General features: G+C 41.9%; 2 protein-coding genes across 2 annotated transcripts in view; one reads left to right on the forward strand and one right to left on the reverse strand.

The window, feature by feature from the left end:
- LOC137096525 (cytochrome P450 2J4-like) lies at nt 1–13,242 on the forward strand. Its single transcript, XM_067466085.1, has 9 exons — nt 1–278; nt 2,586–2,748; nt 4,365–4,514; nt 4,718–4,878; nt 6,333–6,509; nt 6,662–6,809; nt 9,032–9,216; nt 10,616–10,757; nt 11,605–13,242. Exons 1-9 carry the CDS (start codon nt 102–104, stop codon nt 11,787–11,789), a joined length of 1,488 nt encoding a protein of 495 aa, XP_067322186.1. The 5' UTR covers nt 1–101; the 3' UTR covers nt 11,790–13,242.
- Nucleotides 12,135–14,973, reverse strand: part of LOC137096594 (cytochrome P450 2H1-like) — a 27,331-nt gene continuing 24,492 nt past the window's right edge. Inside the window, exon 10 of the mRNA XM_067466279.1 lies at nt 12,135–12,190. Coding sequence (XP_067322380.1) covers nt 12,135–12,190 — 56 coding nt within the window. The remainder of the gene's footprint in view (nt 12,191–14,973) is intronic.

The following is a 14,973-nucleotide window of genomic DNA, read 5'->3' on the forward strand; positions in this document are numbered from 1 at the left end:
GAGAAGTGCCATCATCACTGAAGAAAGAAGATCCAACCAATTTCTTTCAATATCTCCCATAGTTGGTGGAAAATATTCAAGGTTAAAGAAAAGACATCAGAATGGCAGAGATCCAGTTATCTTTGATTGTTTTGCTGCCAATTCTTCTGCTGTTGTACTTCCTGAAACTACTGTGGTCACGAAGACATTACCCACCTGGACCTCTTGCCTTTCCCATCATTGGAGGCCTATGGCGAATTGCGTTTGAAAAGGAAATTGATGACATGACGCTGATAAAGGTACTTTTAACTAATTAAGCTATAACTTAAGACTCTGAATTAGAATGCTTGTAAAGATCTTTGTGATCCCCCCCCCCCCTTGATAACCGAGAACAAAAGAGTTTTGGGTTCAATATGGAAATTATTATTAGTATGTTTGGTTATGTTGTTGTTTATTCGTTCAGTCTCTTCCGACTCTATGTGACCTCATGAAGCAGTCCACGCCACAGCTCCCTGTCGGCCGTCCCCACCCCCAGCTCCTTCAAGGTCAAGCCAGTCGCTTCAAGGATACCATTCATCTATCTTGCCCTTGGTCGGCCCCTCTTCCATTTTCCTTCCATTTTCCCCATCATCATTGTCTTCTCTAAGCTTTCCTGTCTTTTCATTATGTGGCCAAAATACTTCATCTTTGCCTCTAATATCCTCTAATATCCTTCCCAACAATGAGCAGTCAGGCGTTATTTCCTGAAGTATGGACTGGATGGATCTTCCCACAGTCCAAGGCACTCTTAGCATTTTCCTCCAGTACCACAGTTCATAGTAAAGAGTAGAGACATCACACTAGCAACAAAGATCCGCATAGTCAAAGCCATGGTATTCCCTGTAGTAACCTACGGATGTGAGAGCTGGACCTTAGGGAAAGCTGAGTGAAGGAAGATCGATGCTTTTGAGCTGTGGTGTTGGAGGAAAGTTCTGAGAGTGCCTTGGACTGCGAGAAGATCCAACCAGTCCATCCTCCAGGAAATAAAGCCCGGCTGCTCACTGGAGGGAAGGATACTAGAGACAAAGTTGAAGTACTTTGGCCACATCATGAGGAGACAGGAAAGCCTAGAGAAGACAATTATGCTGGGGAAAGTGGAAGGCAAAAGGAAGAGGGGCCGACCAAGGGCAAGATGGATGGATGGCATCCTTGAAGTGACTGGACTGACCTTGAAGGAGCTGGGGGTGGTGACGTCCAACAGGGAGCTCTGGCGTGGACTGGTCCATGAGGTCACGAAGAGTCGGAGACGACTGAACGAATGAACAACAACCACAGTTCAGAAGCATCTATCTTTCTTCACTCAGCCTTCCTTATGGTCCAGCTCTCATATCCGTAGGTGACTATGGGGAATATCATTGCTTTAACGATGCGGATCTTGGTTGCCAGTGTGATGTCTCTACTCTTCATTATTTTATCAAGATTGGTCATTGCTCTCCTCCCAAGAAGTAAGCATCTTCTGATTTTCTGGCTGCAGTCTGCATCTGCAGTAATCTTTGCAACCCAGCTTTTGCACTTTCTTCTTTCACTTTGATTAGAAGGCTGCTCAGGTCCTCCTTGCTTTCAGCCATCAAAGTGGTATCATCTGCATTTCTAAGGTTGTTAATGTTTCTTCCAACTATTTTTACCCCAGCCTTGCATTCATCAAGCCCTGCACATCACATGATGTGTTCTGCATACAAGTTGAATAGGTTAGGTGAGAGTATACAGCCCTGCCGTATGCCTTTCCCTTTTTGGTTAATCTAGTCTGTCTAATCCTTTTGTCAGAGTTTGGAAATATTGTTTAACTGAAAAACATCTCCCAGAATCTCTTAGCCCAGGAGTATACAACCTCTTGGAGCACATTGGAAGAAGGAATAAAATACACTAACACTGACAATAATCATAACTTATTCGCAAATAAGAAAAAAAAAGTGCATAATGTTCATGATATCGATTACCACATATAAGCAAAAGAAAAGTCTTCGTATAACAATTCAAATTATTCATTTCCTCCTTTGCCAAAAATCCATGGATAAGTCAAAGGTTATGAAATTTGGTGAAATAACAGTGGTCCATGTGTTTTACCACTGTAGCAAGTTTCATCAGGATTCAGCAGTGACTTTAGAATCGAACCATCAGTGTGCCCTACATCCAAAACGGGTTTTGCACCATTTTTTTTATCAACCAAGCCTAATCTAAATCAAGCAGAGTGCATCATAACCAGTGAAAAGTAAGCTTGTGAGAGAAACGTGAAATGAATACTGAATATGTCTTTGGAAATTTTTAAAAAGGAAAAGCTTACATTTATTGCTTCTGGAAGTTCATCTGTGATGGAAAAGGAGACAAAGAAAAGATTTCCTGCATTTTTCAGAGGATCCTCATAAGCTTGTTTTCATGTGTGGCTGTAAACCATCCTGAGGCAAGGGTTCCACAGATCCCCCCTTTCTTGAGAGGAAGGATCGATGAGTTGGGAATATATGAGGAAGGTTTGAGAGAGACCATTCCAAAATTAAGTCTTGCAAAGTACCTCGGGCTGGCCCTGTGTGTTTATAGCTTTTTTTTCCCTCCTTGTTTTGATCCAAATTCAGGTAGCAAAACAATATGGAAATGTTTTCACTTTTTGGCTGGGCGATTTTCCAATGGTATTCCTTTCTGGATTTGATGCTGTGAAAGAAGGACTGGTCGATCACTCGGAAGAATTATTGGATCGGCAGGTGACTCCTTTTTTTGAAAAACTAACACAAGGAAAAGGTAAGTGGTGAAGAGTTGCACCAGACTTTCCCCTGGGGATATAATATGAGGACAAGGGAAGATTTTCATCTGTTAGAAACTGCACTAAAAAACAACAACACTTTAAGCAAAAGTAGTTCGTTCTTATCCAGAGAAGAGGAGAAACCAAATAATCTGCATCTTAAGACTGTCTCCGGCACACCCAACCATCTGAAAAGGCCCCCCCCCCCCATATCATTTTCAGGTGTATCTCAACCCATACCAGATGTTTTCCACATTCCTTTCAGTTCTTGGTCATAACAGTGACAGACAGTTCCTCTCAGGTGTTGGTACCGGTACACCATATTGTACCCATTGGGAGGTATCCTTTGTGGTTCCCAATTCAATTCATCATTTTGAAGAGATAATCTCCCAGATGCAGGCACTCCCTTGTTTGTACCTGTAGAGAGGTATCCTTGCTATCTCCAATCCATCAAGATTCAAAGTTAATTTCATGGATCAACTATTCCTTACCTTGTTTGACAAAAAGTCTCCATACCAGTGGTTCTTAATCTTTCTAATGCCACAACCCCTTAATACAGTTCCTCATGTTGAGGTGACCCCAACCATAAAATTATTTTTGTTACTACTTCATGACTAATTTTGCTACTGTTATGTATCATAATATAAATATCTGATATGCAGGATGTATTTTCCTTCACTGGATGAAATTTGGCACAAATACCCAATATCCCCAAATTGTGAGGGGTGGGGGGTTGATTTTTGTCATTTGGGAGTTGTAATTGCTGGGATTTATAATTCACCTACAATCAAAGAGCATTCTAAGCTCCACCAGTGATGGAATTGAACCAAACTTGGCACACTAACTCCCATGACCAACAGAAAATACTGGAAGGGTTTGGTGGGCACTGACCTTGAGTATTGAGTTGTAGTTCACCTACATCCAGAGAGCACTGTGGATTCAAACAATGATGGATCTGGACCAAACTTGGCAAAAATATTCTTGACATTTGGGAGTTGTAGTTGCTGGGATTTATAGTTCACCTACAATCAAAGAGCATTTTGAATCTCACCAATGCATCGGGCTAAGTTTCCCACACCGAACCCTCATGACAACAGACAATACTGCATTTTCTTATGGCTTTTGGTGACCCCTCTGACACATCCTCGAGACCTTTCCAGGGGTCCCAACCCCCAGGTTGAGAAACGCTGCTCCATACCGTCATGCATTGTGGTTCTCCATTTGCTTTTCTTCTTTCTTCAGCTTTCCAGCTCACACACTCATATTTATCACAACACCAGACTTCTGGAAATAGCAAGTCTATTTTATTCGCAGAGTGCCAGCATGGTGTGCTGGATTGGGTTCCAATGGCCACTGGCTTTTGGTTTCAAGAATGTGATTGTTATATTCCTGCTCAATTGTATCCTCAAAGGTTGGTGCTTTTTGAGGTTTTGAGATTTCAGAAATCTGGAAAAAGGAGACTCGAGTTGTATGTTGTAGCTTTTGAAATAATGTGCAATGTTTGGATGCATTCGCATGGCCTTTAATAAAGCTTGCCTATTCCAGGGTAGCCACCCAGCCTTATCTGACTTGAATTTGTGAGCAATAATTGCATATTGAATCTTGATGATCTCAGGTGTTGGATTCGCAAGTGGTCATGCTTGGAAGCAACAGAGACGGCTTAGCCAAATGGCTTTGGCGAAATTGGGAGTCGGGAAAAGAACCATGGAAGGCAAAATAGAAGATGAAGCCCAGCAGCTTGTAGAGATTTTTGCAAGTGAAAAAGGTTTGTAACATGAGGAGATGATGCTGGCATGTGTCCATGCCGGCAGAAGCCATTATCTCTCTTTGGTGTGAAATTTATCATATTTCATTGATTTTTGATATAAAAATAAGTGGGCGGGAATTCCAATAATTCCTTTTTCCAAAAGGAAATCCATTTCACAGGATTAAGAAGTTAAACTGATATTAACCAGACTTCATTTGCAGGGAAGCCATTTGATCCAGCATTGATCATCACCAATTCAGTCTCCAACGTGGCAACTTCCCTGATTTTTGGATACCGGTGGTCCATTGAAGACCCAACCTTCAAGAAGCTGGTTAAAGCCATTGAGTATACCTTGAGTTTTGGATTAACTTTCTTTTATGCAGTAAGTAACCCCCCCCCCCCCGTACCCCTGATTTCATTCAGTTGAAGAGATCTTCCTTAGGAAGATCTATTTAACTTAGGAACATTCAGAAAACATTTTCAGTAGTGGTTTGACTGTTGGACCTCATCAAGAGAGGCCAGAAGAAAGCCTGAAGAAGTAAACCCTCACAAATTAAACGAGGAAAGGAAATATTTGACTATTTCATTCTCAAGTATGAGGACAAATGCTTCCAAGGAACACTGCTTATATTCCTATTGGCATTTGGCACCAATGCACATCTGGTACTCTCATCAGTGTCTTATTAAGCATTTCCACAACTGAGTAAAGGAATTCTGTAGTGCCTCTCCTTCATGGCTTGGTATATCTAAAGTTATATAGCATAACAGATCAAGTAAGATCCCAAAGTATTTCTGAGAATAATTCTGTACAGCAGTGGTTACCAATCTTTTTTTGACCAGGGACCACTCTCCAACGTTAGTACCAAAAGGGTTATTAATCAGTTTTTGGTCAACTTTAAATTTGGTCCAGAGTGCTGATTCAGAAAATTGGATTAGATAAACAACATCAGCTCTAGTTTCTGATACAGAACGTAACAGAAGTGGCAGCCTTCTGTATCAATCGCTTCTTCAGCGAGAAGTCAGCTGAATGTACCCTTGAACTTCAGTCTCTTTCTTTGCTTTTCTTATTCCTTGCACCTTCTTCTTACTCCCGCTCACTTTTTCCTTTATTTCAGCTCCTTCTCAGCATAGGGTAACTCTCACAACAAACAAACGGCAGCATTTTAAACTGCAGCCACAGGGCTGGGAATGCAGGCAGGGGGAGGAAATCACAGCAAACCACCCTGTAGTAGAATAACAGCAGTAGAGTAGTATGTTGCAGAAACCACAACAATTATAGGACAAATGGTGCTTCATTTTCCAGAAGCCTTAGGAAGCTAAACAGGTCAGCTTGTTTTAGTCACCCCTCTTTTTTTCACCCCTTCATGTTGATTACTAGAATGCTGCTTGTTAATTCCTAAAACCCCTCTGAAATAAGATTGACTTAGCAGTAACTTATCAGTCTGTTGTCAGTATTCCTCTCTCATTGTGCTGCTCAAAAATTAGCGAGAAAAAGAGACGTGGCTCCGGCTACATCAATTTTCAGTATTGGAAGGAAGCTGAGAACAGAGATGGAAAGTGCAAGTCAAAAAGGAAACCTGGGAAATGGAAAGGCAGCTGAGAAAATGGAAGAACAGAGAATTACTCAGGAAGGGAAACTTTAGAATATATTGTGGAAAAAAATTATGGAAGAAGGAGGCAGATATCCTCTTCCTCCTCACCTCCATTCTTTCTTTACAGTCAAGAAATTTAGTTATCTCAAAATAATTTGTGTGTGTCAAACCTGCTTTGGCCAATGAACTGTCTTTCCTTGCCTCCTCCAGAATAATGGCAGGCTTTTTGTTTCATCTGTTGTAGCTGTATGAAATGTTCCCATCGATCATGGACCGCCTTCCAGGGCCTCATAAGAAGGCATTTGAGAGCGCAGAGATCCTGCTTTCACTATCAAAGGAAGAATTACGGAAACATAAGGAGCAAGAACCCACACAGGAGCCACGGGATTTCATTGATTACTACCTGCGTGAAATGGAAAAAGTAAGTACTGGATCTGCTTTCTATCTACCTTTAAATGGGGTTATTATATGTCAACAGGTGACATCCAACTTCAAGACATGCACACATATACAAAAGTAAAGGCAACATTGAGGAGTAGCTTTCCAATCAGTCTTCACATTTTATATTCCCAGGAGAAGAATAAGAATGACCCCACCTCTGCCTTGGATGAAGAGAACCTGATTCACTCTATTCAAAACATCTATTTTGCTGGATTGGAAACTTCCACCACAGTTATGAAATGGGCACTCCTCATTTTGGCAAATCGTCCCGATGTCCAAGGTAAAAATGGTCATTGTGCAACACAAACAAGGCTACTACCGATCTCAGTTGTGCCAACAGTATTTTTAATAGAAATGTTGTAACTATCAAAGGATATGTGCTAAATGAAGGAGAAAGACAATCAGATCCAGTTTCTTTACTAATAGTGTTTCCCACTGAAGACATTGAGCGTAAAGTATTAGCAAGCAAATTACTAGAGTATGAGATAATGTGGGAATCCATATCCACATCTTCTGAGCATATTTAAATTTCTTTATTTAGTTTGATTTTTTTTCTTAGATATATGCTTTTCTGACTTGTTCATGGAAATTTTAAGTGTGTTCAATGGTTAGCAGACTGAAAATAAAACATAATTTTCTGGACCCCCCATTTCCTGCATGGAAAACTTCCAGTTTGTGATTAGTTGAACAAATAGAAATTTTGTGGACAAACGGAGAAGGAATGTGGGTTGCTGTAAGTTTTTCGGGCTGTACGGCCATGTTCCAGAAGCATTCTCTCCTGACGTTTCACTCACATCTATGGCAGGCATCCTTAGAGGTTGCGAGATCTGTTGGAAACTAGGAAAATGGGGTTTATATATCTGTGGGTAAAATAACTCTTGTCTGTGGAGGTAGGTGCGAATGTTTCAATTGACCACCATGATTAGCATATAATGGCCTAGCAATTTTCAAGGTCTGGCTTCTTACTGCCTGGGGAATCTTTTGTAGAGAAGTGATTAGTAGATGTGGTTAGTCAGGATCAGTCAGAATCTTCATAATTAGGAATAAATTTGTAAAGATTTGCTTTTTGAAGCTATTTCGAAGTTTTTAAGGAAACGGGAAGTCCTTTTGCCCTTCTGAAGCTTTTTCTGCCATTTCTGCTCCAAAGCAGTAAGTGAGTTGGAAATGATTCAATATTTACCCACTTGTGGACCCTGGCGTCAGCTCAAGCAGATGAATTTCCTCTCTCTCTCTCCTTTCCCCTATTTGTGCCTGGAATCCGGGCAAGCTTTTAAAATGGAGCGGTGAATCTCCTCACTTTCTCCTTTCACCTCCTTCTGCCTGGAATCTGGGCAAGCTTTTAAAATGGAGTGGTGAATTTCCTCTCTCTCTCCTTTCCCCTCCTGTCTGGCATATTGGCAAGCTTTTAAAATGGAGTGGTGAATCTTCTCTCTCTCTCCTTTCCCCTCCTTCTGTCTGGAATCTGGGCACGCTTTTAAAACTGAGTGGTGAATTTCCTCCCTCTTCTTTCCCTTCCTTCTGCCTGGAATCTGGACAAGCTTTTAAAACGGAGTGGTGAATTTCCCCTCTCTCTCTCCTCTCCCCTCCTTTTGCCTGGAATCTGGGCAAGCTTTTAAAACAGAGTGGTGAATTTCTGTGCTTCCCTTCCTACTGCACTGCCCAGTCCTTATGGATGAAAGGGAGCATGTCCTGGGGAACTGCCAGAGACTCTCCCCTTCTCCTCACCACTCTGCACCTCATGAAATGGTTTCTATTGAGATTAACTTCACAATTCAGCAGCAGATCAGTTGCACAACTTCAGCGCTTTCCAGTAGCTTCTTCCTGCACAGTATTTTCAGTCAACTGCTTCCACAGCCTGCAGTCACTTTGGAATCTTTTACATACACTTAAGCACATGCCCAGGCATTGTCGGTTTTACCATTGTCTTTCCCCCAGTCCAGATGATATTACAAACTTACCACAGCATACAGTTATATCTTGTTTTAGCAGACAGGTTCTTTTAATCAATTATATATAGCCTTTGATGAACAACATCACAGCACAAGGAGGAATATACACTGTACATGACTTCCTTATATACAATTCTATACAATTACACATAGCAATCTCTGATTGGTTCCCAACTCAATAACTTAACTCAGACCCAGGATTGCATCATTCACAATCATGTGGACTAGGCCAGAACACATTCCCCAAATGATTCCCTATATACAGTTAATGCATGACTCAGCATTTCCAATAGAAACCCATTAGCAGTGCATGACTCAGCTATATTACATTACAATACATTGTAAAACCTAACAGTTACAGTGTTAGGACATGGCTTTTTTCTCCTCATCAGTCAAAGAGATGAATAAAAGTTCAGATTCCCATAGGGCCATGTACTCTTTTGAGGAAAAGTGGAACATACATGTAATAAATTCATTGTGAGGGTACAAACTCGAGGGTACAATAATAAATTTTTGAAATAAAGCTTTCATCCATTTCCATATACTTCCTCAGATAAAATTGTCAAGGAGATAGAAGATGTTGTGGGCTCCTCTAATATCTGCTATGATGACCACAAAAGACTGCCTTATACTCATGCAGTCATTCATGAAATCCAGCGTTACAGATATCCCATAATAACGGGAGTTGCAAGGAAAACTACCACAGATGTCCACATGAGAGGTTTCATCATCCCAAAGGTACAGATGATAGTTTTAGCTGCATTCTGAATCTCAAGAATAAAGATGTTCGAAGGACGTCATTTTGAGAGATGTATCCAAAGAGAGAGAGCTAGCCTGGGATAATAGTGTTGGAATGTGATTCTGGAGACCAGGATTCAAATCACCATTTGACCATGGAAATCCACTGGGTGACTTTGACCAACTTCACTGAGAAAAGGAAAAGGCAAATCTCCTTTAAACTAATCTTTCCAGAAAACTCCACGGTTGTTGTGAGCCTTTAAGTTGTTTCCCACTTATGGGGACCCAAAGGTGAACACATCATGGGGATTTCCTGCTCAGATTTGTTCAGAGGAAGCTTGTATTTGACTTTTTATGTGGTTTGAATTATGGCTATCATAGCATATCTGCCTAGCCATTATTTCCCATGTCCTGTACATTCATGTCGTGATATCTAAGACATCTAAGTGCTACCTGCTTTCTCATTAAATCCTTTGGATTAATCTACATGTTAACCCATCACCCAACAATTGGTGAAATGGTAGTATTCTAGTTAAGACTAACCGATAAGAATTTTGACCATGTTTTGGACATTCTTGGATGGCCCATAAATATTTATCCATACCTTGTTCTGGGGCTCTTCCGGTATCAGGGCTACCTGCTTTCTCATTAAATCCTTTGGATTAATCTACATGTTAACCCATCACCCAACAATTGGTGAAATGGTAGTATTCTAGTTAAGACTAACCGATAAGAATTTTGACCATGTTTTGGACATTCTTGGATGGCCCATAAATATTTATCCATACCTTGTTCTGGGGCTCTTCCGGTATCAGGGCTAAGGTCTATTTAAACAAAAGCAAGGTAAGTCAAGATTATTTTTACTTATAAAGAAAAGTCTTATGTCTTTCAAGGTTTAGCCAAAATATCAGAATTGCAGCACACAGCTGAAGTAACAGTAAACACAAGCCAAGGTTAAGAGTCCAAGTAATGCAGACAAGGCAAATACGATAGAGCCAGGTCAGGTGCGAGAACAAACAAAAGCCAAGGTTAAAGAGTAATAGTCAGAAGCCATGAGATCATCTATTAGAGTCAATAAAACAAGACCAAAAGTCAAGAGTACAAACTGAAGACAAACCAGATAGTCAGGAATACAAACAGAAGTCCAAGTCCATAAATCAAACCAGGAAGTCAAAATTTAGAGTCAAGGATTCAGGATACAACAGGGTCTTGGACAGGATTGCAGAAGCCAAGGTCAGAGTTCATTATTCTAACCCAGGTAGAGCCAAGATCAAGCACAAGAGTACAAATGCTACAGCATTACTTGCTACCAAAGAGCTATTCTTTCCAGATACCATTAGTTCAAATTATTTCAACAGTGTGTGTGTATATTTGTCTGCTAATTGTTTCTTTCTTTCAGGGGACAAACATTTCACCCAATATACGCTCTGTTCTTCTTGATGATAAGTACTGGGAAACTCCACACAAATTTAATCCCAACCATTTTTTGGACAAGGATGGAAATTTTGTCTCTAGAAAAGAATTTCTGGGATTTAGTACAGGTAAAAATACTGGATGACCTCAAGCAGTTTACAGACTCTCGGTATCAGAGGAATGCAAAGGCAAGCCAATTCCTTCAACAAATCTTCCTCAAAAATCCCCAATATTGGTTAGCCTCAGGGTTACTGTAAATCCAATTGATTTGAAGACACATGACCACAACAAATTAGATTATGTATGACAGTATTTCGGGAAGATTTTGGAATAAGATTTGGACGTATAAGGAACAAAGTACTGTGATTACCTGCTGTTGGGGCACCGTTAAATAAAATGAAGCTGAAAGATACCAGCCTCTGTTAGTTGACCTCAAATGATGGAGAGTTCACCACCCTCCTGTTCCACTCCTGAGAAGCTTTTACAATTAATATGTTATTCCCAATGTTTAGGCAGAAACTCTTCTCTTGTAATTTGCATTTGATGGATTACTTGAGAGGGTGGAAACCTAATAGGATGAACCTCATGACTGCAATGTAAAAATAGGCCACACAGGAATGGAGGAGGTGTAACACTGGGTGACCAGGGGCAGAGTCAAGCCAAGGCAGGCTTGATCAAGAGGAGTCTGAGGAGGGTTCCTTTCTTTTTCCACGCCAAGGCTGGGCCCACAGTTACTTACCTGGGTGCCTAGCTGTCTCCCTCTCTCTCTATCACCTCCCTGCTCCTGGTCGCACGATTTTGATGTCCTTTGATTTTGTGACATGGGCTTGGATGGGTTACCATTGGGGCCTCTTCCAACTGCATGGTTCTATCATTCTATAATCAATCCTTATGCATCCTTAGTCTATTTTTCAGCTTCATCCTTATTTGCTCAATTGAATATATACTCATCCCTGCCTTTGTCTCCTCATGCAGGGCCTCGGTCGTGCTTGGGGGAAAATGTGGCCAGGATGGAGCTATTCATCTTCTTGACCCACCTGCTGAGGTTATTCCATTTCCAGCTTCCTCCAGGAGTCAAGGAATTCACTGAAGAGCCTGCAAGGGGATTATCAATGCCACCCCGCCCTTATAAAGTGTGTGCTATTCCTCGCAATAGTTAATCATAAAACATTCAAGAATAATTACAGTGACTTCCTATTCATTGCTGTATATTTAAAGCAAATGTCCTCCTTCAGTTAATTTGATGTTCTCAGACCTCTTCTCTACCTCTAGAACCTCTAGCAAATCTGAGACATAGTTCAGTGCTAAATTACTGTATTTTCTGTCATATAAGATCACTGGGTGTATAAAACGACCCCCAACTTTTCCAATTAAAATATAGAGTTTGGGATATACTCGTTGTATAAGACTACCTCTTCCAACACACACCAAATAAAAATTGAAAAAGCATCAGATTTGATTTCAATATGGTAATTTTCCTATTACTGTACCTCTTTCTCTGCTTCTCAGATCTTGCACATGTGCACCTGCACCGCTTCACTGCTGGCTTCAGGAGCAAGATCTGAGGGGCAGAGGAGCGGGTACGGTAATAGGATACAAGGGGAGGCCACACAGGTAAAAGAGGTGTGTTTTTCAGGGCCCAGAGCCACTCTATCTCTTTTTTCCATACTTCGGAAGCCCTGGAAGTCTGCAGCTTGCTCCGTCTGTCACTTACACCTTCCTGGTGAGGCACCCCTTCACCTCACCATCGAGACCGCATTAAGTCCATGAATCCTGATGAATGGATTTTCTTCTACCGTACTTGTACAGCATCGCCCTTAAAGCTTTCATACAGTTGCTGCATACAGCAGGGACATGGCCACTGCCATTTTTGAGCTTCCCCCACCATATGCAGCAACCACAGATTCACCAATCCAGATTTGAAGTTTCAGCACCCGCTCTATAAGACGACTCCCAGCGATTAAGACTACTCCCAGTTATAAGACGACCCCTGACATTTGCGAAGATTTTCTTGGGTTAAAAAGTAGTCTTATAGGCCAGAAAATATGGTAATTTTGTTTCATCCTGTTTTGTGTTATTGTACCTATTGTTCAAATGAAAAAAATCTTGTTATGGATGGATATAGGGGAACTAACTGTGCAGTGAATTGAGGGCTGGACTAGTTCTATGAAAAGTCAAGTTTCAAATCCCCCTTTAGCTATGGAAATACACTGAGTGATGTTGCACAAGCCATGTTTTCTCAGCCTGGAGGCATAGATAGAAAAGGTCCTCTGAAACAACCTTGCAAAATCCCAAGGCCCATGAAAACTCACAATAAATTTTGAGTGGTATGGAGCTGACTGATACCATCAGCACCTTCTAGCTGCAGCAAGATCTATGTCTAGGTCACTGCATTTGTCAGCACTTGATAATATCATTTCCATGGGCGGCCCATGTGGTTGGCTATCAAAAGGGTAAATTTGTAAACACAGTGTTCCCTCACTACTTTATGCTTCGCTTTTTGCGGACTCGTTGTTTCACAGTTTTCGTTCCTTGCAACTCACCGGTCAAAGTCCTGGTTCTGCCACCGGGATGCGGCCCGGTGAGTAACAAGTGTGCAGGGGAGGGCAAGTGAGCAAAGCAGCAGCAGAAGCAGGAACCTGGCAGCACCTTCCAGGCTCCTGTTTATTCCGCTGCTTCCGCCTTTGCACCCCTCCCTCACTCATCTCCATCCTCTCTTTCTTGCTTGCTACTCACCGGGCCAAGTCCTGGTTCTGCCACCAGTACCGGGCCTGCTGAGTAGCGAGTGAGGGAGGGCGGGTGAGTGAACAAAGGAGGGAGGGAGGGCCACAAAGGCAGAAGCAGAGGCAGAAGCAGGAGCCTGGAAGAGCTGGTCAGGCTCCTGCTCCTGCTGCCATTGCTGCCCTTGCCGCCACCCTCACTCGCTCACTTACCCACCCTCCCTTGCTTGCTCTCTCACTGAGCCGTGTCCCGGCGGCAGAACCAGGGCTTGGCCCAGTGAGTAGTGAGCAAGGGGGGTGAGCAAGTGGGCAAGTGGGAAGGGTGGCAAACGTGGCAGCAGCAGCAGCAGCAGGAGCCTGGCCAGCTCTTCCAGGTTCCTGCTTCTGCCATCGCTGCTACCTTCCCTTTCTCATTCACTCACCAGGATGGATTGCAGTGGCAGAACCAGAACTTTCCTCAGCAATGAAGGAAAGGATGAGGGAGCGAGTGAGGAAGGGGAGGGAGGGTGGCAAAGGTGGTGGCGGCAGATAATACAAAGTGCTGGATAAGCAGAGTCAGATAACCAGGGCTCTACTATATGTAGTGTCCCTACTTTGTGGATTTTCACTTTGTGCGGGTAGTCCTGGAACGTAACAACCCACGATAAGTGAAGGAACACTGTACAGCCAGGTCAGAGGCTGAACCTAGGCATTCTAGATAAAAAGCACAAAAGGCTGGATTTCCAGACTGTTGTTCACCTTGGTCAGCATTTCATTTAGTTCACGTAATCTATTTGGAAGTGTATTTGGGCGAAGCAAGTAGAGTTTGAAATTTACATTCCCTTGATGAGCTTGTTGGGGCTTTTCATCTATTACCCTATAAGAAGGGAGAGAGGACAGAGGTGCACAGCATATGTAACATCAGCCATGACAATTCATCTCCATCCTTATGATATAATAGATCGCTAAATTAATTTTTCTCACTAAACATTATTTTATGTAACCTATTGTGTCCCATTCATCCCTAAAATATAATCTTTTCCTGAATAAACATTTTTTTGGGTGAAAACAACAGCAATTTTCTCATTTTTGCAGTGTTTCTCAACCTTCTTAATGCTGCAACCCCTTAATACAGTTCTCATGTTGTGGTGACTCTCAACCATAACATTATTTTCATTGCCTTCATGCTGAGAAAGGCAGCATAGAAATACTGTAAATACATAAATAAATTGCTACTTCATAGCTATAATTTTGCTACTGTTATGAATTGTCATGTAAATATCGCATATGCAGGATGTATTTTCAGTCACTGGATGAAATTTAGCCCAAATACCCAAGTATTCAGTCCAAATCTGAATACTGGTGGGGTTGTGGAGGGGGGTTGATTTTGTCATCTGGGAGTTGTAGTTGCTGGGACTAGATTATTCTGAACATGGAGTTCAGAACTGAAACAAAATTTAGCACACAGAACTCCTATGACCAACAGGAAAGACTGGTCTGGTAGGCATTGATCTTGAGCTTGGGGGTTGTAGTTCACCTACATCCAGAGAGCACTGTGGGCTCAAACAATGATGGACCTGGACCAAACTTGGCACAAATAGTCAATATGACCAAATGTGAACACTGCTGGAGTTTGGGCAAAATA

This window comes from Anolis sagrei, chromosome 3 (assembly GCF_037176765.1).
Source record: "Anolis sagrei isolate rAnoSag1 chromosome 3, rAnoSag1.mat, whole genome shotgun sequence".
NCBI classification, from domain to species: Eukaryota; Metazoa; Chordata; class Lepidosauria; order Squamata; family Dactyloidae; genus Anolis; species Anolis sagrei.